This window comes from Xiphophorus couchianus, chromosome 9 (genome assembly GCF_001444195.1).
Source record: "Xiphophorus couchianus chromosome 9, X_couchianus-1.0, whole genome shotgun sequence".
Taxonomy (NCBI): Eukaryota; Metazoa; Chordata; class Actinopteri; order Cyprinodontiformes; family Poeciliidae; genus Xiphophorus; species Xiphophorus couchianus.
The window spans coordinates 21,875,248-21,901,608 of NC_040236.1; the positions used below are offsets into that span (position 1 = coordinate 21,875,248).

At 37.1% G+C, this 26,361-nt stretch overlaps 2 protein-coding genes across 10 annotated transcripts; one reads left to right on the forward strand and one right to left on the reverse strand.

The window, feature by feature from the left end:
• Positions 1-383: 383 nt before the first annotated feature.
• Positions 384-20,259, forward strand: LOC114150678 (AP-1 complex subunit sigma-2). Of its 9 annotated transcripts, none has more exons than XM_028027275.1 (6): positions 384-1,371; positions 3,119-3,297; positions 5,091-5,199; positions 5,921-6,058; positions 7,019-7,049; positions 13,130-15,888. In XM_028027275.1, the coding sequence occupies exons 1-6, from the start codon at positions 1,315-1,317 to the stop codon at positions 13,180-13,182; spliced, it is 567 nt and encodes a 188-aa protein (XP_027883076.1). In that variant the 5' UTR covers positions 384-1,314; the 3' UTR covers positions 13,183-15,888. The 9 variants fall into 9 exon arrangements, 8 of the variants coding, with proteins under 8 accessions (XP_027883076.1, XP_027883071.1, XP_027883072.1 ...); XM_028027271.1 differs by lacking the exon at positions 384-1,371 and having other exon boundaries at positions 2,815-3,297; positions 13,130-13,192; positions 14,445-15,888; XM_028027270.1 differs by lacking the exon at positions 384-1,371 and having other exon boundaries at positions 2,814-3,297.
• A 1,447-nt stretch (positions 20,260-21,706) lies between these two features.
• LOC114151007 (synapse-associated protein 1) lies at positions 21,707-25,797 on the reverse strand. Its single transcript, XM_028027884.1, is given in 9 exon segments — positions 21,707-22,255; positions 22,365-22,494; positions 22,600-22,652; positions 23,630-23,751; positions 23,867-24,006; positions 24,122-24,195; positions 25,408-25,474; positions 25,580-25,695; positions 25,776-25,797. Coding segments are annotated over 9 exon segments (843 nt in total). The 3' UTR covers positions 21,707-22,136.
• Positions 25,798-26,361: the final 564 nt, after the last annotated feature.

Consider the following 26,361-nt stretch of genomic DNA (forward strand, 5'->3'; position numbering starts at 1 on the left):
TTATGTTTTAGTCACAGCTTTTTATGTAGACCCTTAACAACTGAAGCTACAGATGACGAAGAACCAACTAATGACTTGAAATGTAGAGAAAATAATAAATGCATTATCAGGTTTTTAACAACTTCATCAAATTTCCATGACACTTAAAGTACCAGAAGTATTTTTAGGTGTATCTTTTACCATTAGATTGGAAACTTTGTGCCTTTTTTTTTTTTTTTTTTACAGAGGTGTCCACAAAAGGTTGTTCATGCTCTTAAACAAAATGTTTTTTATTGTTTTTTTTGTTTGTTTTAAAACATCAAAATAGAAATGAAACGGTAGATGACAAATTTTAAATACATATCCAAAATTATAATTGTATATGTTTTTTTTTGTTGTTTTTTGTTTTTGTTCTTTTTTCAGTGCGTCATATAACATGTGTGGCATGTTTTATTTTGCTGAACTGAGATCCAAAATGGCTCTTTGGATGGTAAAAGGTTGTAGCCCACACTGCTCTAGACTCATGAGGGACAGATAAATAAAACCTTCAAGGTAACTGTTGTGTGCTTGAATAATAGTTTATCGGTCAAATCAAAAGTGTTTTTTTATCAGTATGTGTTTTTAATGTTATGAATGTCAAAAAGTGCAAGGTATATGAATACTGCGCTAAATAATCCCAGCTTTTGATTGTTTTTATTGAGAAAAATTAAGGGAACTTATCTATCTGAGATCAGAGTTCACGTTTGTTATTGTGATCTAAGTCTAATTATCAGCACTCAAACGCAGCATTCTTGTACAGGAAAATTTTCAAAGGAGTCAGTGAACTGATTCTCATTAGGGCAATAAGTGTCTCTCTTCTGACATCAGTTTTTCATTGCTTTTTACTGGTCCACTGATATTTGTCACAGATTATTGTACTGTTGTATAGAAAATTGTAGATTTGGGGCAGGTTGGACCTGAGATTCATCCATTCACAACAGACTCCAAGTTGACCTAAATACTGGTCGATGCAGACCTGATTCTCGTTCCTTTTCCTTTAACATATGCTTAATTAAAATGTCATTGTCAGTGAACTACATTAAATAAACATTACTTTCTGTAAAACTTTAATAAAATCACGCTATCTCCGGGGTTTTTTGGTTTGATATTTGATGCTTTTAAGTTCTCATTAGCGCAAAGTCGTGATTTGATTGCTGTCAGAAGCAACCAATAAGATTTAGAGTGTTGAATTAGACCGCTTAGGAGGCGGGCACTGTCGACACGTATTAGCCAATCACAGCCATCGCCAGCTTGTCGGTAGCCAATCGAAAGCGAGGTTTCACCTGCCTGTGGTATATGGTGGAAGTGAGGCTGCTCATCTCTTCAGACGGAAATACAGTGCAGTTATTCATGGTGAGTAGCTTTAAAGCTGTGTTGCTGGAATGTGAAATTAAAAAGGCTTAAAATTATGGGTGGAATATCGTGTTTTAGACGGTGTAGCTGACGTGAAAACTAGTGCTAACCGGAGAGTAATGGCGTTAAATGGTACTTCCGCTCCGCTGTGGTCATAACGGTGTGATGATGTTTAACCAACTGGTGATAATTGACCGAATAGTTTGGCAGCTAGAAGGACTTTGTCATAGAAGCACCGTGAATGTGTCATGTTAATTTTAGGGGGTTATTATCTTAACTGTTTAGGTAAAAATTAAATCTGCCTTGTGAAAACAGTATACATAAACAGTAACCTTGTGAGACAGTTTTTTCTTTTTTACTTTCTTATAGCAGGTTGCTCTTTTGTGCAAGAAAAATATATATTTTTTAATTAATTTATTTATTTAGGTCACATTAGTTATTTATATTTCTGCTCCTCCAGGTGACTGCAGTTGCCTCCAGAGACGTCACTACAATTGAAAGACACGGGTGGCTTTGCCCCAATATCTAGATAATTTGTCTTTTACACATTTTCCAGGGTTTTTTTCTATATATTTTTTTCTCTCTCTCAACTTTAAGCGGTTCATATTGACAGGCAGATTTTATTTCCAGACAAAGATACAATGAGTAAAGACAAAAAGCAATTTGCAAATACTTCATTAAGCGAAAAAATACCACAAAATAAAAAATTCAGGAACAGTTGGGGAAACAAAGTCATTGACATGCGTCAGCCTGGAGAGAGTCCATTGTCTACAAATGGAGAGAGCATGGGAGAATGTTGAACTTTCCCAGGAGGGGTTTACCCAAATTACTCCAAGAATTCATTAAAAAAAGATTCCCAAATGCTTGATGGGAGTTGTTGCCAAGGGGCAATTAGTGATTAGTTTTGCAAAATTACTTGCAATTAGATAGCAGGTGAGAGGTAACGATGTTTTTATACAGGGCCAGGTTAGTTTGGATAAGCTGTTTTTTTTATATCTAAAAGTGAAAATATGGTTTGAAAAATCCATTTTTTATATTTAAGCAGATTGTTTTTGTCTGATATCAGAACTTGTTTCTGATCTTAGATGTTGTGACACAAAAGCAAAAAAAAAGACATTTGTAAGGGGGGGAAATACTTTTTCACAACACTTATGAAGAAATTTTAATGTATTTGTATTATTTATTTTAATACTTAAACAAATAAAAAAGTATGTGTCTTGATTCATTGCACACTGATTGATATCTATTATTTTTCCAGATTTATTTTTGTATTTTTTGCTCACAGCTCAAACCCTCTCCCCCCAATAAATTTAGGTTAATAGAAAATAAGAATACATGAGATCAATAAAATTATTTTTAATACAGAAATGCTATGTTGGAGCTTTTCAAAGGCTTGATTGGAAAATACTTTTTTAAAAATAAGTTTTATAAATAACTTGCTCATTTTTAGGACTTAATTCAATCTAGTATTTATATTAATCCATAATCTTTATGTAATTTTTAGTGAAACGTAGAATTGTTGGTTGGCATCTTAAACATAACAACATCCATGTCGATGTTCTTAATTTGGCATAACTTGTTAGAACCAGAATGGCTTCCTTCTCCTTCACATAAAGAGAATTAGCTCTTTTTTATTTTTTTTTTTTATATGTTTATTGTCGTATTGTGCGACTGTCTCTCCTTGCCGCCCACTCCTTCCTCTCATCTTTTCATTCACATCTCTTGTTTTGTCATCCCTTCATTTCAGATGCAGTTCATGCTTCTGTTCAGTCGTCAAGGCAAGCTCCGGCTGCAGAAATGGTACGTGCCTCTGTCTGACAAAGAGAAAAAGAAGATCACCAGAGAGTTGGTCCAGACCGTCTTAGCCCGGAAGCCTAAAATGTGCAGCTTTCTGGAGTGGAGAGACTTAAAGATTGTTTATAAGAGGTGGGTGGTGATTGGGCTTGTCCAAGAACCCGATCTTATCTGAACCTTCTTTGACTAATTGGTTATGTGGTTCGGTCAGGCGGATCAGGAACGGCTGTCAGCAATGAGATAAAACCATCATGAATAGACTACAAGTAGGAGGAGTATCAATTTTCCCCTCATTATATCCTGTTGCTGTGCCAACGGGAAAGCAGGCAGACTATTGGTGAGGCTGGGTGGCCCAGCCTGAACAGATTAACATGGTACTGAAGGTGCCTTAGCAGACAGGTTTATTTACAAGCTGTAGTTAAGTAATGAAAAGGGTTTTTGTCACTGCTGGTTTTTTTTCTGGGCTGCCCATTTTCCTTATTGAAATAGCTCAAACTCAGTCCGACTGGATGGAGTGTGTCTATGAACACCAGTTTTAAAGTCTCGCCACAGATTCTCGATTTAAGTTTGTTTCCTGAATACGCACGGAGTGAATTGAAAGGGAAAAGCAGGTTTTGATCCCTTATGAGTAAGGTTCAAACAGCATTGAAAGGTTAGGAGGTATGAAACATGTTAGCTGTATTTTGATATTTACATCAATGTATTATAAATTATTGCAGTACTGTCACTGAAGTGGACTTGGAATATGACAAAACTAATTTAAAAATGACTTTTCAGCAAGATATAGGAGCTTGTTTTAACTAAATAATCCCTTGACGTTGATTTAAAAAGTACCAGCTCTACTGGCAGACATTTTTTCTACGTTGTAATGTAATCTACCAGTGGGACTCATACTTTTTCATCAATACTAGGTAAGTATTGACTTTAAACAAGCTCCCATGTCTTTTTGAAAAGTTACTTGTAAGTTAGTTTTGTTTTATTTGAGGTGTATTAAGATGTTTGCAGTAGAAACTACACAACAACTTGGTAATATTTTGTGTTTTTGCAATGACATGTCTTCTTTGTCTTCATAATGTTTGTCTAGATTAATACTTAGATTACATTATGCAGCTGGACTATATTTAGCAATTAGCTTCTTCAGGGAATCAGCAGCAGGATCAGAAGTATATTGTTACTAAAGATAAATGTTTAAGGACATAAATCCTTATAAGAATTATTTTTATGAAGGAAAGCATCCTATTTATAATATATCATTTTAATGTGATGACTTGCAAAAGAGAGAAGTAATGAAGTGCACAAGGAAAACCCCTGTAGAGTTGAATCAATAACAGGAAATGGATCATAGTACAAGCAAGAAACTGCCTCTGTGTTTCCGTAAAGCAGGCAAGACCTTTATTCTTGTCTGAAACCAACTCTGCGGACCATCATCTCTCGCCGCCTCTGCTCGCCCCGCCCTGTGGCTGGAGGGGACCAGCTGACCAGTTTCTTTATTAGCCAATCATCACATGCTTAAAGAGAGCCTCTGGGATTATCGGGGATAAGGAACTGTGGCAGGGGCTTAACTGATTCAGCATCCTCCTCTGGCGTCTGGCGTTTTAATGAACACGCTGCGCACAATGAGCAGCCATCTTTAATAACGGCCGAGAACTCCTCTCTCAGCAGTATTTAAGTGCAAAGGGAAACCGCACTTCTATGTAACCCCGTAAAGTCATCTCTTCCTACCAGGTGCTGCACCATGTCCAGAACACATTTAAAGTCGCTGAAAATTATGACATGATCATTTACAATACCCTTTACGATTGTACTGATGTTGTAATGATGATTGTGATTCTAAATATTGTGTTTTTCTGTTGTTTTTTTTTTGTGTTTTTGTTTTATGGTAAAAGAGGTTTATTTGTGCGCTTTGTGTTCTTGCTGTGTTGTAGATATGCCAGCCTGTATTTCTGCTGTGCCATAGAGGACCAGGACAATGAGCTCATCACTCTGGAAATCATCCACAGATATGTGGAGCTGCTGGACAAATACTTTGGCAGTGTGCGTTTGGATCTCTTGTTCAGTTTCCATTCATGTTGTATTGTTTTTTTTTTTATTATTATTATTTTTTAAAGTGCACACATAGCCAGATATCTGGGAAAACAGACACATTTTAATGTGTTTTGGCCTTTTAGCCACACAAAAACTCGGTTTAATGTCATTACAAATGATTACTTATAAACGTTCCGACCAAAGTGGGGATTTGAGAAAACTTCGTGTTTGTGTGTGTGCTTGGGAAAATGGAGATTTTGGGTCCTGCGCATTGCAGTCTGCGACAAACAAAGTACCAATATATTATCCACATACTTGTTTGACACAATTCCCAATCGACATCGTCTTTGGTTTCATTCACTTCCTATTCTAACACGGTTTTTAAAAGTAGTTTGCTCTATATGTCCACACAAACAAACCTCCTGGGGCCATGTTCAATTCTTAACCGGAAGTTGCTTTGAAGCAATCTGATTGACTAAGAGGTTTTAGCTGTGCGCTACACTGCCCCCTATTGGTTTGGCATGTTTAAAACAAAGTTCATGAACCCTCTCATTTGTGTGGACAAAATCTTTTTTGAAACCGATCTCGTGTGTACAATGTTATTTTTAAACGATGTGACGAAGATATTTGTTTTTATAAAGACCCAGCTATGTGTGTACAAGGCCTAAGGCTGCCACCAGTTGAGCTTAGCAATGACCACAGCGTGTACTGTGTATATTTACTTTTTCAGGTTTGTGAGCTTGACATTATTTTCAACTTTGAGAAGGCCTACTTCATTCTGGATGAGTTCTTGCTGGGCGGTGAGGCTCAGGAAACGTCCAAGAAGAACGTTCTGAAGGCCATCGAGCAGGCGGACCTACTGCAGGAGGTAAGACCTGCACTCACTGGTAAAGCAGTAATTATAATAATAATATAACATTTCAGCTAATTTCCATTTCTGTTTTTACAAATAAAATGCATCTTTTACATTGTAGCAATGATGCCTTTTAATAATGGTTAAATTAGTGAGAATTTTGGTAACTAATGAGGTTAGGAACAAAAGGTCTTGTTCCTAAATAACAATAAACTTCCTTTATAGTTTTTACTTTTTCATTAGATTTGAACATAAATTTTAAATGTTTGTCAATTAAATTAAATGAACAAGCTTTTAAAATGATGACTAATGTCTAGTAAGCAGACGCAAGTGATGCAGCTCATCAACTCACTGTGAAAAGCTGTAAATGTTGGTGAATGGGAGTCTCTGTGTGTATATTGTTTTCTTATTATAATCAGTTATTCTGTCTAGAAAAACTGACTTGGTGTCAGGATTGAAAATTCACTTTCCTACATGACATCAGACAGGATTTTGTCCTAAAACAAGTGCAGTTGGAGCAATGTGTGTTGAAGCACATTACTTTCTTCGTTAGTTTTGTTGTTGAGAAGCCATGGAAGTGCTCTGCCACCACTTTGTCTGCAGGATATCAGTTTTTAAGATGTTACAGGAAGTCAAAAATATGGCAATGTACATCACCCGAACAAAAACAATACATTTCGGGCTTTGACTTTTTTTCTCAAAATCTAACAATCTTTGTACATGGTCATAGAAAATGCCCCCCATTTATAACAACAAAAAATTTATATTTTGGTGTAAATGCACCACCACATATCTGCTGTAAGTCTTGATTTAATTTTTTCTGGTTCTTAAATATTACCTCATTTTATTTTTTGTAATTTGTCTTGTCATGCTTTTCAGTGTGCTTCATGTTTCTTGCACTTAATCGCTTAATCTTGATTGAAACTGACATGTTTCTCTCTGTGCTTGTGTATTCTTTGCTGTTGTGATTTGCAGAATATAGACTTTCAGATGCGTCTGTTTGCAGGTACAGTTTGTTAAACTCAATGTAGGCCTTCCTGTAGTTTTAGATCAGTAGCCCTAGATAGACTATAGCCATCAGAATTAACACACCAGCAATGGACAAATCTGACACCTGGATTATGACATGAAAATGAGAGTTTCTGGTGTGTTATCTGCTTCATACTGACCTCATAGCAAAGCGTATGTCTTATGGAGTCACAGTTTTCAAAGGGCAAATATCATCATAGCTTAAAGCCAAAAAACCTACAAATCTTCTAAATATGAAACAAATAAATTAAAGTTGGTATTTCTGTAAATATTTTACAGCAGAAATTTAAATTTGGCACTAGCTTGAAATTTTATTGCACCAAAACATATTAAAAAACATGGTTAATATTACTCACAGTTAATAATCAAGTTAAGTGAAATGACAAAATAAAATTTTGCCAGATGCATTACTGTAGTGCAGCAAAGCCCTGGCAAGAAAGGCATAGGCTGATTACATGTTATGAAAAAAGTGACACTTTCAGCTGCTTCCATTCACTTCCACTACGTTTTACATATTAACAGGATAACTTTGGTAGTAGAGTTATCCTGGTGTCGCAGTAGCTTTTTTTTTGTTTTTTTTAGAGAAATTACCAAATGAATAAATAAACTTGTTTTTGAGCAGGTGGTTTTGGGTCAGGGTATGTTATAATGACCATGGAGTTCAGTGTTCACACCTAAACTCATCACTCTTCACAATTTAGGTTTTTTTTGTGAAGTTCTTGTCTGCCTTTAGCTTGGGTGAGTTTAAAAAATAAATACAGTTCTCCCTAAATACAAGTGAAAATAAAAAAATTTAAACATGATATATGCCCTTTAAATGTTAACTCTGTAGCATGACGGAGCTTTTGTTCAGATGTTTAGAGGGCATCAGCGGGTTAACATCCATAGTAGTTCTGGGATCAAGGCTTCACAGATTACTAGAAGAAAACTAAGTGGAGATTCTCAGGCATCCAAGTCATGTTCGACCCGCTCACTGACCACAAAACAATCCAACTTCGCTATGATAAGGGACAAGCATATTTAGCACAAACATTGGAAAAATTTCCTTGTAAATGGTGCCTCATTTGTGGGTTGAGTAAAGTATACGGGTTGTGCCCAAATAAATTTGCCAAATCCTTTCTGCCAATCCTAGACATCATATTCTGCTTTTTGACTTTTGTTTGGTGTTATGGGACTTGATTGAAGTTTGAAGAAATAAGACATATTCAACAGCTTATTGAGGGGACTCGGTGGTGTGTGGGAGAATTATACACAACCACAACCGCATGACAAGTCTTCCTCATGCTGGTAACCAGCTTGGTCACACACTGCTGTGGTACAGAATGCGATTCTTCAACCAGGATTTGTGGGAAACAACCAGCTTGGTTGTGTTCATCATTTTGAGATGAACAGCATTCCAGAATGGATCCCTCCAGTGTTCAGTGGGGATCAGGCCAGAACAAAACTGTATCCAAAGTATTTCATCTTCTCCAATCCTGAATCCTAGATGTATTGGTGCAGTGATGGTACTAATTGGACAGTAAGTTGTGGATATTAATGGACTTATTATTAAAATCAGACAGAGAAAAGATGGAGTTGAAGCAGGAGGGAAGGGAGACTACCGTAGAAGCGCTCATGGTTTCACAATAGAAGACGAGGTCACACATTACGATTTGCCAAGGAAATATCACACACTTCTTGATATTTGTCCCAGGTTATCTTTGGTCATGGAAGCTCCTAATCAGTTCTCAACATATCTGTAACGCCAAATGTCCACAGACCTCCGATTCAAGCTCATTGCCAGAGATTTTCTTTCACGACAAGAGATTTTGGCTAATATGTCTGATAATTGCACAACATGGACCCTGCTTAGCAGTGGAGAAAAGGATTTGCTAATGGTTGCGATATTTCATGTCAATATCATTTTGTACAGAGATTGCCTCCAGTGATGACAAGCCTTGTTTTTTCCAGTGAGAGAGATGCTGCCTCAGAACATCACACTGCCTCCACCAATAAGCTGTTTGGCACGGTATAGGTGGATTTGACAAGCTTTTCATGAGCCTAACCCACATACTCAACTTGGCTGCACAAATGCATTTTGCATACAAATTGTGGCACCATTTAGGGTGAAATATCCAACGGTTTAAGATTTATTGCCAAGAAGCATTGCAAAGAAACTGTTGATATAAACCAGTTTACAATGAATGTAACCAGTTAGGCAGCAGGCTGATGGGTTTGCTGTATGTCTTTCCTCAACATTTGGTGTGACGGCGCTCCAAAAGGCCCCAGCTAATGAGTTCTTGGAAGGGAAATCAGGTCACTGCTGACGAGCCCATTAACATCCACCAGAGAAAAGTAGTGTTATTTAGAGAGAACACAGGGACACTCTTTTCTATACACGGTGACAAAATGCTACACAGGTTTGGCTTTTTGGTGACAGAACCCCACAATGCGTTACTAGCTTAAAATATACCAATAATACACAAACATCCTCCTGGTGGACTACACAATTAAAAATTAAAATTAAAAATGCCCATCTTTAGTCATTCATCTTGAACCAATTCTATCTCATTGTGAAAGTATTGTACGTTAAAGTATAAAAACTGGGGGCATCAAGTCGTCTCCAATTTTACAAATTGGACAAAATTCAACTAAGAATTTGGACAAAACTGAAGTGAAACGGTTAGGTAACATATTCATGGATCCAGTGTTGAGGAATGTAAATGAATGCCGTTGTAATTATCTGTGTGAGGCAGTTGCTGCTGCCAGGCAAGTCCAAAATGCCAGAGGACACAATGGTGAAGCCGTCTGTATTTACAGACAGCCGGGCTGTCTGTGCACAGACTGTCCTCTGATCCTTAGAGGATTGTGGTAAGTTCTTCCTCAGCTCTTTCCCTTTTAGTGTATACAATAGATCAGTGGGATGGTGTCTGATATTAGAAGAAGTGGAGTGAAAACAAGATGTCCATTTTAATCACCCCGAGAAGAGCAGAAAAACAATTGATTGGCTCAATTCTGTATTTATAGAGCCAGAGTGAAGACTGGGGAAGTTTGCCAAATGAGGAGATCTTGTAAAGGCCTATCCGTGCCTTCATCCATTTAATTGGTAACTAGACTGGTGAAGTCAGTCAGTCAGCATGGGTTTTTGCAGCTCTGCGAGCCGTGAACTTCTGATTGCATGCGTTTCTGTCAGTCTGACTGTCTCTTAACTCTGAGCAAAACATACATCAGCACTAAAAGGGTTTTAGCTGGCATGAACACGGCTATACATTTTTCCGTACACACCCGCAGCCCTACTAACAGAGATTAAAATATAATCCAACACTTTTTGACTCAAGATAAGCTTTTTGTAGTTTACTTTTGAAGAAGAGTTGAAAATCAGATAAATTGGAAAGTTAAATTATATAAATGTTGATTTTGGTTTTTAAATGTGGAGTTGTGGAGACCGGGGTTGATTTTTATACTGACGGCAGCAAATACAATTGGTTAGCTTTCTGATTATTGAACAAGGAAATGATGTTGAAACCTCTTATATTTATGACATCTTATGTTTTGGTCCCAAATTTAATATTTTACTTTTGATCCTCAAAATCTGCAATATCAAATTATGGAATTAAATAGTTGGACTTGTTCATTTTCTTTCCACTACACATTCTCATTTCCTGCCTACATTTCAAGGGTCTCTGGTGCCCATGTTTAAGCTTTCTGAACTAATACATTTAAAAACAGTCATACTTTGTCTTTTTGTTTTGCAGCCTCTAAAATTTCTTTTAGAAATCATGAAAATGAGGGTAGTAAATAATGAATTTTAGTGCATTCAAGTTTGTTGGCTGGCAATGACATTGGCCTCGGCAAACTAATTCCTGGCAGCAGAGTCTAGAATGTCACCTTACTGGTAAGAAGCTGGTTGTGTGAGGCTGAGCAATACCAGCTAGAAATAGTTGGACTCACCCCTACTCTTCAACATTACGAAACTTGAACTGGTCCTGACCATGCCACACTTGACTATATCTTTACTCTTGCACAGCTGGTGAAGGGGTCATTGACGTTTGTCCAGTTCAAATATATTTTGTGGATTTAGAAGACTTAGGACTTTGTCCCCCAGTGGCATTTTGTTGGAAGGTCTTATAGGACTATAGGATACTGGGTGGGGCTTTAAGGTTTAAGGACCTCAGCATAAAGTCAAGCTGGTCTCAATGCGTGTTGGGCTCCACCTTGTCCCCGCTGCTGTCTGTGGCATTTGTGGGCCAGAATCAAGGTACACAGGTGGAGAGGACTGTGTCTGGCTTGGAAACTGCAGGATCTCGTCATTGCTTTTTCCAAACAATATGATTTTTGTTGGTCTCTTAAGAGCCAAACTTTCAGAGTGTACGAGGAAAATTCACAGTGAAGCTGCCAAATGAGAGTTGACTCCTGGCCTATGTCCGAGGCCATGGATCTCGACCTGAACAAGGGGAATGGCCTGAGGCTCAGTATCTACATCAAGAAGAAAAGTTTAGGTGTCTAGGTGTCTTGTTCATTGATAATGGTATGATGGGTCAGTAGATGAATTGGGGCATTGTCTAGAGGCACTGCTGCTGTAATTGCGATATAGGAGCTGAGCCAAAAAGTAAAGCTCTCGATTTGCAGGACTGTCAATCGTCCGACCTCTAACTATGGTCCAGAGATATGGATCATGGCACAAAGAACAGGAACAGCTTCCTTCGTAAAGATACTGAGAGCAACTCAGACTAGAGCTGCTGCCCCACCACATTAAAAGGAGACATTTGATATAGATTAAGCATCTGATCAAGATACCCAATGGGGACCTTGTTTTTTAAGTTTTCTGAGCACATCTAACTGGGTAGAACCCAGTGCTTACTGAAGAGTCCATGTATCACTGCTAGCCTGGGAATGTCTTAAGATGTTTAAGATCCAGTCTTCAACCTGTTAACACTCACAACCCAATCTCAGATAAGTGGACGAATTGACAAATGGACCACATCTTCAGAAGTCATCAGGAAGAAGTTTGACTTTTGATAATGTCTGCGGCTACATAATCATTCCTTCATTTCAAAAAGATGCTTCTTGCTGAAAGTCAATTGGAGAAGTTTTTGGGGTTTTTTTAAGACAACATTTGTTATTTTTCTAACAGAGTAGATTTTTTTTGAATGCAGTTCTTTTACTTGTGATTTCAGTCTGGAAGTCCAGAGTTATATCAGCCGCCCAATGATCATACACCCTGGAAAGACGTGAACCAGCTTCATGACCCTGAAATCCTTGAAGTAGAACATTAAGTTACCTATCTAGTGCTGCACCATTACAAAATTGAGCTCTTTACTGGGTTAAACATTATATAAAATCTGAAAACGACAACAAAAAATCTATAATCCAATAAAGAACCAAGCTCATTTATCTATAAATTGTTTTTATTGTGGCGCCTCCTCTTGTTATGGTTGTTTTATAATCAAAGCAGCAGTCAGACCACATTAAAAGAAGACCTCCTGTGGTGAAGTTGCTGCAAGTTATACAAGAGGAAAACAATTTAACCAGCAATCTGCTTGATAGCACAGCGTAGAAATCAGGGTACACAGCTGGAGTTTTTAAAGCACTACTGTTACAATGAAGTTGTACAAGACAAAAAACAGATGAGAAATCAGAATATAAGCCCTGTGTGGCTAAAATAGGGCAGGGGCAGTTGGGGCTTATTTTGGACCTGTTGCCTTGTGTTCCTAGGCATTAGTAAGGACATAGCCCGGTAATTAGAAAACATACCACAGCGGATTTGGTGGAAGCTATTTTGATAGGGCTGTAATTAAATTTTTCTCAAGCCCTGATCCTTCCTTTGCTGCCAGCGGGCAGATATTCTTTAGGATTAATGAAGCCTCAGAGGACTCTGAGCAGGTCAGCATGGCAGACACCTGAGATAGATTGAGAAGAGATGAACTGGGCGGAGATGTTGAAGTGGTCCATATTTGATCTGTTTTTTTTTTTTGGAGCACATTCCCTAGACGAGTTGTAGAGTAGGTTGGTAGATTTGATCAAACGGTCTTTGTCCTTATGGAAAGTATGACCCTTATGGAAATGTTTGCCTCACAGGTGTGATGGTCCCAAATATGGCGTCAGAAGCCTCTGGTCTTTTCCAGAATTAGGCCAGCTAAGGTGAATACTTTGTGTCTGTGGGTATAGGCTGTCTGTACCACTAGAGTCTGTAGGGTTTGTTTTTTTTTGTATGTCTTTGTTTAGTTTAAGAATCTGTCTGTAGCTCAGTTTCTAGTACCATCCCTGGTTTCCTGGTAGTGGTGTCTTCACTGTTGACGGTGTACAGTTGTGCTGTGATCAAAAATCTGTCTTTCTGTTTATTTTTGTTTATGTTGGCGTCATTACTGCCACTTTCCACTGCTCAACATAATATACAAACTCATTTGGATTACCTTTGCACAACGGACTCACTGACGGAGTTAAAGCATTGCAAACTATAAGATGCTCATAATGTCTGATTTCATGCCAATTACTTACGTTGCAAAAGTACAATATTAACTTCTTCCCATTTTGTCAGATTGCAACCACAAGCTTCAATGTAATTAATCTGGACTTCTATAGAAATATACGTCAGCAGGACAACTGTTGAGTTGAGTTTTGTACAAAGAGATTTTTCTGTTACATATTGTTTATTGTAGTCAGTTATTGCATAATATTGAATGTAGTGTCTGTAAAAAGTATTCACACACCTTAGAAGTTTTACCCTTTACATTTTTTGTAGACAAATCAGTCATGATCAACAAAATTTGGGTTTTATGGGGTTTTTTTGCAAACAACATAAAAATTGTGAAATTGAACACTGATTTCCACCAAATAATAAAAAAGTTCACATAAAATAAGTACATATTCATCCCCCTTAAAAGTGACTGACCTAATTAAACAAAGGTCTTGCCAATTGGTATTAGTAGTATTACACTGAGTGGAATGGAGAGCAGTGACTGTAGCATAAAGACAAGGGTCGAAGTTCACCTTCCAACACAAACACACCAGTTAAGATTAAGACTTTTGTTTTCGCTTTTACTCTAAATCACAATTCCTCACTATTTACTCTCAGGCTATTATATTGAATCCCATTAAAACACATTAAAGATTGTGGTTGTAACCTGACAAACGTTTAAGCAACAAGAAAACATTTGCTAGGATTAAAGCTAAGCTAAGTTACTCCACTTTACCCTGAAACATGATGTAGAGAAGGACATTGTGTGACTCTCTTTGTCTAAACGGATAATTTAATACGAAGGACAGAATGAAGTGGTTAAATGCTGCATTTTGCCTGCTGCTCCGTGTCCTGCATGTCCTGGTGCTGAGGAGCAGAGTGTGAACGCGGTGGAGGCTGTTACCACTGAGTGTTGTCTTGTTTTCTCTCCCTCAGCCCCGTCATGAGTACTTTAATGTGCCTATGTACTGATTGGCTGCCATCTGCTGCTGCTGCTGCTGCTGTCCGCCCTGCATGCTGCGCTTCTCAGTGCCTGGTACCTTTTCTCTCTGGCCTCTGAGCACCTGACCTTATGTTCGGGGGTGTATCGTCGGTCTCACTTTCAATTCCACTCGAAACGTGACAGCCAGGCTAAAGTGTTGTCCAGGAAATTAACCACAGCTAAAATTCAGTGGTGGATTTTTTATTATTATTGTTTTTAAACTGCTCCTCTGGAACAAGAAAACATCACTTTTAAACCGAGCTAATATATTCATGTAGCTATTGTAATTGTTTATTTTATGCATTATTGCATGTCTGTCAACGGTCTGCTAAATTTTGTACATATTTTTTCTTTCTATATGTGGAACATTTGTGTATTTTCTTGCTGTAAAGAACAAAGTTTGCATTTTGTGTCGTCATGATCCATTGTGGGGTTTTTTGTTTTTGTTTTTTTAAATGAAGCTCAATTTCCTCTTATTAGACATTTTTGCTCCATCTTTTTCTCTTTGAGAAGCTCTGACTGAAAATTTGAGTGAAATTCCTGGTTAATTAACTGGCGACATTCTTGGAACAAGAAGATGGATTTCAAGCTCATTGATTTTTGGTTAAATAGGACACGTTAGCTCAGTTAGTCACGGGAGTCGCTTGTTCTGCGCAGCTCCCCGTCACTCTGTGGGGAAACACTGCCCCCTGTTGGAGATTCGGCAGCACAACCATGCAGGGAGTTTCACTGTGTTTCGGTCTTCTATTTGCTCTCAGGACCGGAGTGTTTGCGTTTATAGGAAAAATATTTTAAAAATTAATAACAGCTCACTGTGTACGGTCATGCTAACTCTGAAGCTACTTAAACACAGACTGGAGGTTAATGTTAGTTATTTTATTCACAGATGTAGTGTGTGTGTGTGTTTTTTTTTTTGGTTCACAGAAGATGTTTTTGTCAGATTTTAATTCATGTTAAAATCTGTGTGAATCTAAAACAAGTTATTAATTTACATATTTTGTGTGTGTGTGTGGGGGGGGGGTTCTGTCAGACTGATTATGACTAGAAGTTGTGTGACATTAAAATAAGTCTGAGACAATAGCAAAGACTAGCAATAATCTAGATTCTTAATTTCTGTTTGACATGACTCTATTTTCGTATTTTAAAATAAATGTTAAAAATATCACTAATTAGATATGTAATTTCCACTGAAGGTAAGTGTTTATAGATGAATTATATTAAAATTTATTTTTGCACCAAATACAAATTGTGTGGATAAATCAAGGACCACTTATTCTCAACCAAAATCTGTCCTCCTAACAAATATAAAAATCATAATTGGACCATTATGATGAGTGGAGTGATGTAATAATTGATTTTAACAATATATATAATAAATCACACATTTATGACCATTAAGCAAGTTTGTTTTTTTTCTGTTGTAAACGTTTAATTTAAAATTTCTGTGATGCCATGTAGCACATTTCTTAAACATTCAGGCAGATGTTTAGAAACGAAGTCATACTTTTTGTTGGAAAGAAACTCAATTGTGCCAAGCATTGTGTGAAATATCCATACCACTTAAACTTTTTAAAATATTTTATGAGATTACAGACTTTGATTTTATTTGTACTTTATGTGAAAGACCAACTTGAACTTTGACTGGTCCATTCCAACAAGAAGATGTTGACTCCATACCCACAGAGCCACATGTAACTTTTTACAGTATCCACTGAGGCTCTATGTAATATTTGTCCAAAATGCTAAAAAATTAATATTTTAAACTAAGTATTAAAAAATACATATTTTATGTAATGTATACACAGCATTATCAGAAAAATACTGTGAATTTTTTTCTTTTTTGTAAAAATTTACTTTTTTTGTCTTTTGGTTGCAAAGTATGCATCTTTTTAAAAGAATTATTTTCAATTGAAACGTTTTGTGCGCTCCTTTTGTGCAAAAACAGTTTGATAACTTTGTTAAAACCTAAAAAAACAAAAAATAAATGCTTTTTTTTTACATTTAAAAATCTAACTATTTTTGATAAGCCTAGCTAAATAAGCTCATTGGTTTCATGTAGTTTTTAAACAAAGTTTGTTTAGCTGGACCAAAGTCCAAAATGGCTGTCTGGGTTGTGACGTTAGCTGACGCCTGGTCTGTCGCATAAAATCCTAAATAAAATATACGGAAGTTTGTAGTTCTACTCTGATCCAATATGGAAAAGGTTTAAGAGGCATAAATATATAACATGCTGTAAAAAAAAAAAAGACATTTAGAAAAGTTCTTGTGTAATATGCATCTCTGTGGTGTAGTCACAGAGTTTGAGCTTTCTTCTCTCGAAGTGCAACGTCTTTACAGATGCATCAAAGTTGAAATGTTAAATCCTCTTTCTGTGTGAAGTCGATTTTCTGTCTCAGTGCTCTGATGAAATTCCTCTCTTTACCTTTGTGCTGAACGCTGGCTTAGGACGCCAAAGTAAGTGTCTCTCCTTCTCTTTCTTTCACATACTGATCTGTACGAGCGCGTGTGCACAACTCCGCAGAGTCACAGTAACCTCCGACGTCTACATTTCAAATCTAGAACAATCTACAATAAGAAGAAAAAGATAGGCCCAATTTTAGGAAACGTTTTACTGGTCTACATCTACAAACGATGACACTAACTCCAACCTGTAAGATGGGTATCTGTTGCATGTTCTTGGTTTTAGTTATGGCAGAAATGTGACAACATGTCAAAAAGCTAAACGGAGAGAAAAATTACAACAATAGTTCAACATGTAGATTTCTTAAATAACCACTGACTAGAACAATATTAAGAGACATGCATAAACTAATGAAAAGTTAATCCAGTCCAAAACAGGGTGAAATAAAATGGAAAGGTTGACTTTTAAATCACAAAAACAATCTTAAAGGGGCAGTATTATATATTTTCCAGGCACTTAGTGCCATTTTATAGCACAATTAAGTAAAGACGTTACCTTTAATTATAAATATTCTGTATATTTCCAAACATTACTTAAAAGAAATTCAAATTTGCAAATTAACACCATGAAATGAGCCTCTCTCTCTTTAAGGAGGTCCTACTTTTTCCGACACTCCACTTTCAAACGTCGTCACAGCAACGCTCCCCTTTTATGCCTTTAAAATCGTTCTTAGGAGATTCAATGTCAAATTTATTTATATAGCACTTACATTATCCACTGAGGCTCTATGTAATATTTGTCCAAAATGCCAAAATTTACAAGAATCTCTCAAACATGCATGAAAGAATCAAAGCAACACTACAAGTATATTTTTGATGAGAAGAATAAAATTATGATGTAGAGCTAAAAAAAAATTTTTTTAAAAGTCAATTTCATATAATATCGCCCCTTTAACATAGATCAGTTTCTTCTGAAACTCCCTCACTTGGTGACGTTTTGGTAGCTGGAAGGATGTGGTGAATTTAGAAGCGCTTTTTGTTTGTGCAGCAGCAAATAAAATAGGAGCCGTTTATCATAACATGAGAAACCGTGTAAAAGTTCAAGAGGTCAGAACGTCTCTGGGGGCGCCGTGGTTTCAGTGATTTCTCACCGCTCTCCCCCTACAGGATGCAGAGACCTCTCGCAGCATGCTGGAGGAAATTGGACTCATGTAAACATTTCCTCTGTCATCATCCTCCTCATAATCATCCTGCTTTGGCCTCAGATCCCTGTCCTGTACTGGCTACTGTTCTTCATAGACCTGATAACTCTTATTCAGAATCACACATTCTGACTGTAAAGTCATCTCTAGCAGTTTCTGCTTTCTTATTTATTTATTTTTTTTCCTTCTCAGTTTTCCAATGCGCAGTGAGATGACATATGGGGAAACCCCCCCCAGCAATTTATTATGCTTTTTATGTTTTGTTGTCAAGTAAGGGAATAGATTGTGTCACGTTATTTAAAGGGAAGTCTAAAGTATTACGTTAGAACCAAAGAGTAAGGTCTCATCGTTGGGAGGTTATCAATAGCCGATAAGTTTTAAACTGAAGATGTGTGTGAATTAAAATGCACTCACTGTGATCACTCAACAATGCATCACTGTTCAGTCCGGAATAAACGCTGTAATATCTTCGTTTACAAGCTCACGCCGCTCTTATCAATCACACTTTGGCTTTACAAAAATAGCCAATTTACAGTCGAATGCCTTAAACCACTGACTAGTATTTTTTATTTATTTTATGGCAACAGTGTAGCAGGTAAACGCGCTGGATTGGTTTTACTTCACGTAAAAGTGCAAGAATCAAGCCGACTGTTTTTCATTTCCATGTTTACAACTTTGTCGACTAAAAGTCAGAGACATGCAGCAACTGTTAACGCCGCCAAAAACAAGAACTACCCATCTATCCATACCCACTTGTTCTTGGAGGGGCTGGTGTCTAACTTTAGACCCCCGGATAAATTTAGACGTCATTTCCTGCCTCACCGCTAACAAAGACATCTAGATGTTGCTGGACTAAATGTGGCAGCCAGTTGCCGATGCTGCTTTAAAGTGGTTTTGTAAGACAGATCAGGAGGTCATCAAAACGTTTACTGATTTTTAGTAACTTAATTCAAAAGTGAAACTTGTGTTTTATGTAGATTCTTTAGACACTTGGCGACATCTAGTTTTGATAGTGACAACTGAAAGCTGGCAAAAACTCCAAACTCAAGCAAATCTTAAACATTATTCCAAATGAATTGAAAGTTAATGGAAAGTTGATTGGAAGAAAACAATGTGGTCGAAAAAGGCAAACAAGCACCTGAGCGAAGTTGTTCCCTCCTCCACCTTCTTCAAATTAAATAAACGTTTGTGCCCAAACAAATTTTCATTTGTGCGGTGACCATTTTAAAGATATTGATAAATGTTTCGAGAGGTCATGAAAGGTCAAACAGACCCCCTGCTCCTCCCTCCCCTCAACATTTACCAAATCAAACAAAAGTAACTTTCAGTAATATCCGCAAAACAAACTTTTTTTTAATGCTGCAGCATTCTAAGACATTTTGGACAATTTGGAGATGGTCATCTAATGTTCAAATATGCCTGCAAAATAGGGCATTATGAAAGTCCATAAAGACACAGATGACTGAGTTTGTTGAGGGAAAGCTCGACTGGTCTGCTCAGAGCCACAACCTCAACCTGGAAGGACACTTTTCTGATCCATCAGAACAGAGTCCAGAGTATAGATTCTACCATGTCTGATGCCAAACGAGTGGATACTTTTGGCGGCATAATGAAATATTTTTCACTTTTGAACTGAATTACTGAAATGACCATTTCAGAGATGTTCCTGTTTGCTAAGTTGCACCTGTAAGCAGCAGAGTCCAAAAAAGCTGAATTGTGCACTGCCCGTACTTTCTAAACAAAGAGAAGTCTCACCGTAGGACTAAACGATGACACACTGTGGAGCATGTAAAGTACCTACTGACTGTGATCATAAAAATAATAATTTAAAAAAAAAAAACCTTCAGTGGTGAAACTTTCTGTTTATAAGAAGCAATAGAAACATAAACCTTTGGAGTTTTTATGCATTGAAACAGTCATTTTTAACCATTTGATCAGAAAAGAAAAAGAAGCGGCACACATAAAATGCCTTGGACGCAGGACTGTACAAATTCCTTGTTATAAATGTGCATTCTTGTGTATGTCTTATTTTGATTTACATGCTGATAAAATCCAAATTGTGCTGTTTACATCTTTTCTATACCTCCTGATGAGCGGTTTCTTGTCTAAAGAGTTTGTGTGACAGAATCTGTGTTGTGTTTACAGTAAAATAAAAGCCGTACATTACCAGAGTTGTGTTTATTGCTCGGTGTGAAGCGACTTGAAAATGCTTTCTTGCCATGAGGGAGAACCATGCCGTCCTGAACAAGTTCACACTCTATTTTTTTTGTTTTTTTTTTTGTTACTGATGACTTTTATATGAGTGATAAAAAATAAAATGTAATTTAAGGAGTTGATGGAATTTTTATTTCTTTTTATTTTACAAAATTCATCAGATGGATTGTTCTATTGGTTACTCTGTCAATTAGTTAGTAGCGTAAAAATAAATTAGCATAGTCTGCAGATTTTTCATTTAACACAATATTGCACAATTGGAAATACATTTTACAAATAGAGGCAAATAAACTAATGACTAGAAAATTTCAGAAGAAATTTAAACGGGCCTGCCAAAGTGTGCCTGTCGGTTCTGGTGCTGAAAATTAGCATCAATGCCAAAGTAAGCTACAATGTACTAAATAGCATGTGGAGAGTCACAAGCATGTTGAGTAACATGGATTTACTTCATTCAGTATGTTATAATTAGTGTATAAGCTAAAATTAGCCAGAATGCTAATGTTAGCTTAAATGCTGCCAATGGCATGCAGGGTATCACTAGTATTACGTTAGAACCAACGTTCTCCAGAATACATTGACTTCCTCCATTCAGTGTACTAAACATGGTCAATAAATAATTTAAAAAAATAGCTAAAAAGCTTATTTTAGGGAAAAGGCTTCTGCTAATGCTCTGCAAGGCAGTGCACTAGTGGGGCGCAGTGCACTGCTACTGTTTATGCTAATGTTAACGCTCTGCCTCCTAATTTTTTATTTTGCAAAAGTAAAAATCAGACGTTTACTTTGTGGCACTTGGTTACCAGAAAACACACTCATCTCTTAGCGACAGATTAACAAAAAAATATTGTCATTGTTAAAAAATCATAAGATTTCTTCTGCTCTTTTGAAATGCTACTTGTCTTATACTACTTAGCAAGAATTATGCAGTTAGGGAATTTTGCAGAAAAGTGAAAATGTTTTTTTATTTTTTGTCATTGGTGGTAAATATATTATAAAACAGATGTGCAACACAAATATAAAAGTCTGATTTATACTTCGTGGCAGTTCATTACCAGAAAAAAACGGTCATCTCTTAACACCAAATTAATAACAAGTCATATTATTGTTTTAAAAACATAAGTTCTTTTGAAATACTACTTATCTGCTTAGACACAAGAAATTTACAGTTGGTAAATTTTGCAAAAGTAAAAATCAGATGTTCGCTTCGTGGCACTCGGTTACCATAAAACGCGGTCATCTCTTAGAAACAGATTAACAACAAATATTGTTCAAAAACCATAAGATTTCTTCTGCTCTTTTGAAATACTGCTTATCTTACACTACTTAAGAGTTGTGCAGTTGGTGAATTTTGCAGAAAAGTTACGTTTTTTGTCATTGGTGGTAAATACATTATAAAACAGACATTCAGCACAAAAGTAAAAATCTTTATTCTTCGTGGCGGTTCGTTACCAGAAAACAACGCTCATCTCTTAACACCAAATTAATAACAAGTAATATTATTGCTTATAAAACATAAGCTCTTTTGAAATACTGCTTATTCTGCTGACTCGTCCTTACTTGACTTTTGCCCAGCTAGGGAATTCTGGGTAAAACACCTCACAGCGTGTCTCCAGCATTAGTCACAGCGACTCCATCAGAATACAAGCGGTTTCAGGTTCGAGTTGAAAGGAGGAAACTGAAATGGCAACAACTTCCTGAGCTTTATTGTCCAAACCAGGTCAGGATTTCTGATAGTCGCATCACGGCCTTACAAAGGATGTTAGACGGTAATTCTAGACTTCTTAGAGGACAACTAATGTGATCGTCGTTATGGTGATGCTGGTGAGGCCGTTATCACAGTTCCTCGTTAAGCAGCTCTTCGATCTCTCTGTCCCAGGCTTCATCGTGGATCTCGGTATCGGCCAACACGTCGTACTCCTCCTGCAGCTCTCTCTCCCACTCAGGAATGACCTCTGAACAAAAAAGAAAGAAAGAAAGAAAGAAAAAAAGCAGCAAAATGACTGAATTCTAAACCAAAACATCTAGAAATGTTTCATGCTCCGGTTGAAGCCAAAGATTTACCGCGTTTTTTCGGTTCCGTTTAGTCTAAAACCGGACGTTTGCGCAGCTCCTCCTCATCAATCGTGGACGACTTTAAAGCATTAATCACAAACTCAGACACAGGCAGCCAGGTTGAGATCTTCCCTTCGACCTTCGCCGGCACAAACAAAATGTGGGATAAGTTGTATTTCGTATAGTTATTTCCAAAGAAAAGCTTCGGCTGTGTTCATGCTTTGAAAAAATTTTTATGAATTACCTCAGTCTGTGTGGGTTTTTGGGCAGCTGGGGAGCACGGATGTTTTACTGCATCTGGAGAAATGCAACATCAAACTGTGAGTGTTTTTGCTTTTTCAAAATACAAAACATGTAGGAGAAAATGGTCTGGCCAGATGAGACCTACAGTATCACTTTCCAGATGGGAAGCTTAGCTGCACGTCACCCTGAACGCATCGCTCCAGTGGGATCGTTATGAAGTGGTTGTGCTTTTCTCCACTGATCGAGGAAAACGCAATAAAGGAGGAAAGCCTTTCAGCGGCTAGGAAAGACAATTAACAGACACCCAGATCTGCAAGATCAAAGTATATCCATGTGAAATTTTATTTGTCGAGGTATGCGTCATAAGACAGCGGTGTCCAAATGTTTTGTCACATGGGCCAAAATCGTCAAGTCAAAATGATTTGGGGGGCAAAAAAGGAAAAAAAAAAAACAATAAAAAAAATATTGTGATTTTTGTTTTACCAACTTAATAAACTAAACGAGACTACATTAAACGGGTAAAGTAGTCCCATTTTTTGTTGGAAGAGGACGTGTAAATTATTGTAGATTCAAAGAGTTCAGAACGTGGTTATATTGAATACTTTGTGTTGTCAACATTTTCTATTGTAAGACTTGATACTTGTAACGAGTTCACTCTGACTGAAAATAAAAAGTATCTTCCTGCATCAGCAACTTGAATTGCAATCGTGGGTCTCATAAAAATCAGTCCATGAGGCCGCAAATGGCCCCCCAGGGCCACACTTTGAACACCTCTGTCAAAGGTTGCTTTCGCTTTTACTCGGATTTGGTGAGATTTGGGTGATTATGTGATTATGATGATGCACGGCATACTTTTCAGATATTTTATTTGTTAGAAATTAACAACTCAAATGTCTTGTCTTAATGTAAAAAAATTTACATTCTAGTTTAAGGAATATGCGTTTGATACTGGACACTGTTCTAAAAGGTAAACATGTTAACCAGTCAAACTAAAAAACAAAGTAAGAGCTGTACATGACGGCAGATTGTACCTGTCTGATCAGAATCCAGGCATTCTGAGTCCTGCTGTGCCGTCAGAGTTGTGAGCTGAGCCGATTGTTTAATCAAAGACACTCGATAGAAGTAATTCCTCCAGAAGTCTTCCTCCTTCATCCTAAACCCAAGAAAATATTAAGAAAAGCAAACATACTCCATTCTCTTATGTTTTGTTTTTCTTCTTTGAAATAAAACAAATATTGAACAGGGGGCCACCGGTGAAGCATTCTCACTCTTTGGGGACCAGATGGAAGCGCATCTTCCTGAGGAGCTCGTCTTCCTCCAGCATTGCCAAGGCGACGGGATACGTTTGCTCAAAGTCGTAGTGAAACTGCACGCCAGCGGGAGGGTTTCGTAAAAAATTCCTTTTGTCCTGCCGTCCGTTGAAATCACACAACAGGGTTACAGTTCTTTTTTTTTGTATGTTTTATTTTGTTGTTTTTTTAAATCACAACGATATACTGTTGACGTTTTATGACGGTACTGACAGCTGAGAGAGCTAAGATTTGCTCTTGTATGACGTCCTCTTCGTCATAGCCGACCCACGGTGGCACAGGCACGCCTACAAACAATACCTCTGTTATTTCGACTGTGAATACAGGCTCTACCAGTTGCCGTTTTTAATAAAAACGCCACAATAACGGCCATATTTATTAGCAACTCCAGTGAAGATGTGTGAAACGTCAATCCGTCTTTTATTGATGGAGTTAAAAATTTTGAAAAACACCAATTTTTCATTAGGGAATGAAGTTTAGAAATATATTCAAATATCTTCAAAAGAATGGAGCATGAAGAGAGGTGACCTTGGACCGGTGTTATTGTTTTTAAGCTTTTGTGGCTCTGGCAGACTTTATTTTATGTTGTCATTATTTGAATTTGTTTGAAGTGTCTAGGTGGTGTAGTATTGGAGCTGGAGCTCTAGTATGATCTAGATGCAAAAAAAAGTGGTAAAATCAACCTTTATTGAAGTTTCACAAATCATAAAAGTTCCACAAATCACAAAAATGGATCTAAATATTCTGCTATTAGAGCGGAGTAATCCAGTCCAGGTTTGAAGAGTCTAGGTGTTGTAGTTTTTAAACAAGAGTCGATTAAAGATGCAGAAGGTAGTGGAAAATTAGGTGGAATCGCCCTTTAACCTTTTCCGAATCGGAAGCTGGAATCGAAAACCAACTTCAGCTTCGTGGAGAAATACGGCAGAAAAATACCGAAGATTGTTCCAGACCATCTGGCAGTATGAAGCTGAAGATGCCAGTGCAAGACAGAATAGGACGGTAAGTAAATGGATACTAATGTTACTAGTTTTTTGTTACTTTATACTTTCATTGCTACAGTTACTTTTATCAGATTTCATATGAAAAAAGAGGGAGCTAAGCAAGGCTGGTGGCATCAACTCACTCACTCTTTAGTTACCAAGCAACAACCTGCTAGGTAACCAGTTTTGGGTACCTGGCAACAACCTGTTGAGTAACTTGAAGCAGCAGCTTAAGGTTTTGCCATCATGCCTCATAGCTGCTTAAACACACACAAAAAAACCACGGCTTGGCATGAAAACTGTGGCTAAAACAGGAAAGGTTACACCACCAGTTTGGTTGTAATTAAGATATTTAAATAATAATAATAAAAAAATAATAATAATAATCATCAATATCGACTTGTATGAAACGCTTATATCGGGATACGTTTTTCAGTCATACGGTCCAACCCTACATTAGCATGTAGCTTCACACATTTCATCATATCTAACCACTGTTGGATAAAAGTGGCTACTTGCCAATGTTTTTAGCTTGTCTCTCAAGAACAAACTTGTCCTGCTCTTTCTGAAAATCACCCAGGATGGTCTGAGGGCAGGGAGATAAATCACAGGTTATTCCTCCAATTATTACAACAACAAAAAAAACAACAGCAAACAAACAAAAATCAAAGGACACACAACGAGCTCTCACCTTGTCTATAAACTCGTTTAGTTTGCCCTCCTCCACGCTTTCCCTGAGGCTTTGTGCCGTTTGTGCCGTTTCCGTCAGTTTCTTGCAAACTTTGCTGGCAACGTTAAATATGGAGCCTGCAAGGGGGGAAAAAAGGTCAAACGTATTCCAGCTTATTAGTAGCCTACAGGAAAAATAAACGAGCACATAAAAGAACCTGAGAGCAGAATGTAAAGCATCCATGAAATTGACTTTTTCTTTTTTTTTTTCTTCTTTTTTTTATAAGACTATACAGTTTTTTTCATGTTCAAGACTATGTATTGGGGCCTGCCACAGAAATGTTAATGTAATAAATATCAGATATCAATCGGCCCACATTTTCATAGTTCACTTTTTAAGTCAACTTGGACAAAAAATGCACAAAGATCTATATTAAAAACTTCTAAAGAATTATATTTAATTTAATGAAAAATATATTAAAACAATCATAACAAGGTATCAAGCTCACAAAGACAATAAAATATGTTTTTAGTTTATTCATCTTCAGTGCATTTAATAGATTAACTCTCGCTTTGCATTATCTTGTGTCCATGTGAGAGACAGGATCTTTGGCACAAGGCAATCCCGGACATTTCCCCTTTTAAATTTCTTCAGAAATGCTCTCGTTAGTTATGTTCTTTATTTCTACTATTTCCCATTTAGCCATTACATGTTATTATATGCAACGTTTCAGCTTTGATTTGTAGATTTATCTTCTTTTGTTAGATTCTTATGTCTTATATCTAATTCATTTTTAAACGACA

Excerpts from the sequence above, each read along its gene's own strand:
- LOC114150678 (XM_028027270.1), top strand. The coding sequence starts at position 3,020 with ATGTTTATTGTCGTATTGTGCGACTGTCTCTCCTTGCCGCCCACTCCT. Across the intron at positions 3,298-5,090 it reads TTAAAGATTGTTTATAAGAG|ATATGCCAGCCTGTATTTCT; the intron begins GTGGGTGGTGAT and ends GCTGTGTTGTAG. Across the intron at positions 7,050-13,129 it reads TCAGATGCGTCTGTTTGCAG|GTGTGATGGTCCCAAATATG; the intron begins GTACAGTTTGTT and ends TTTGCCTCACAG.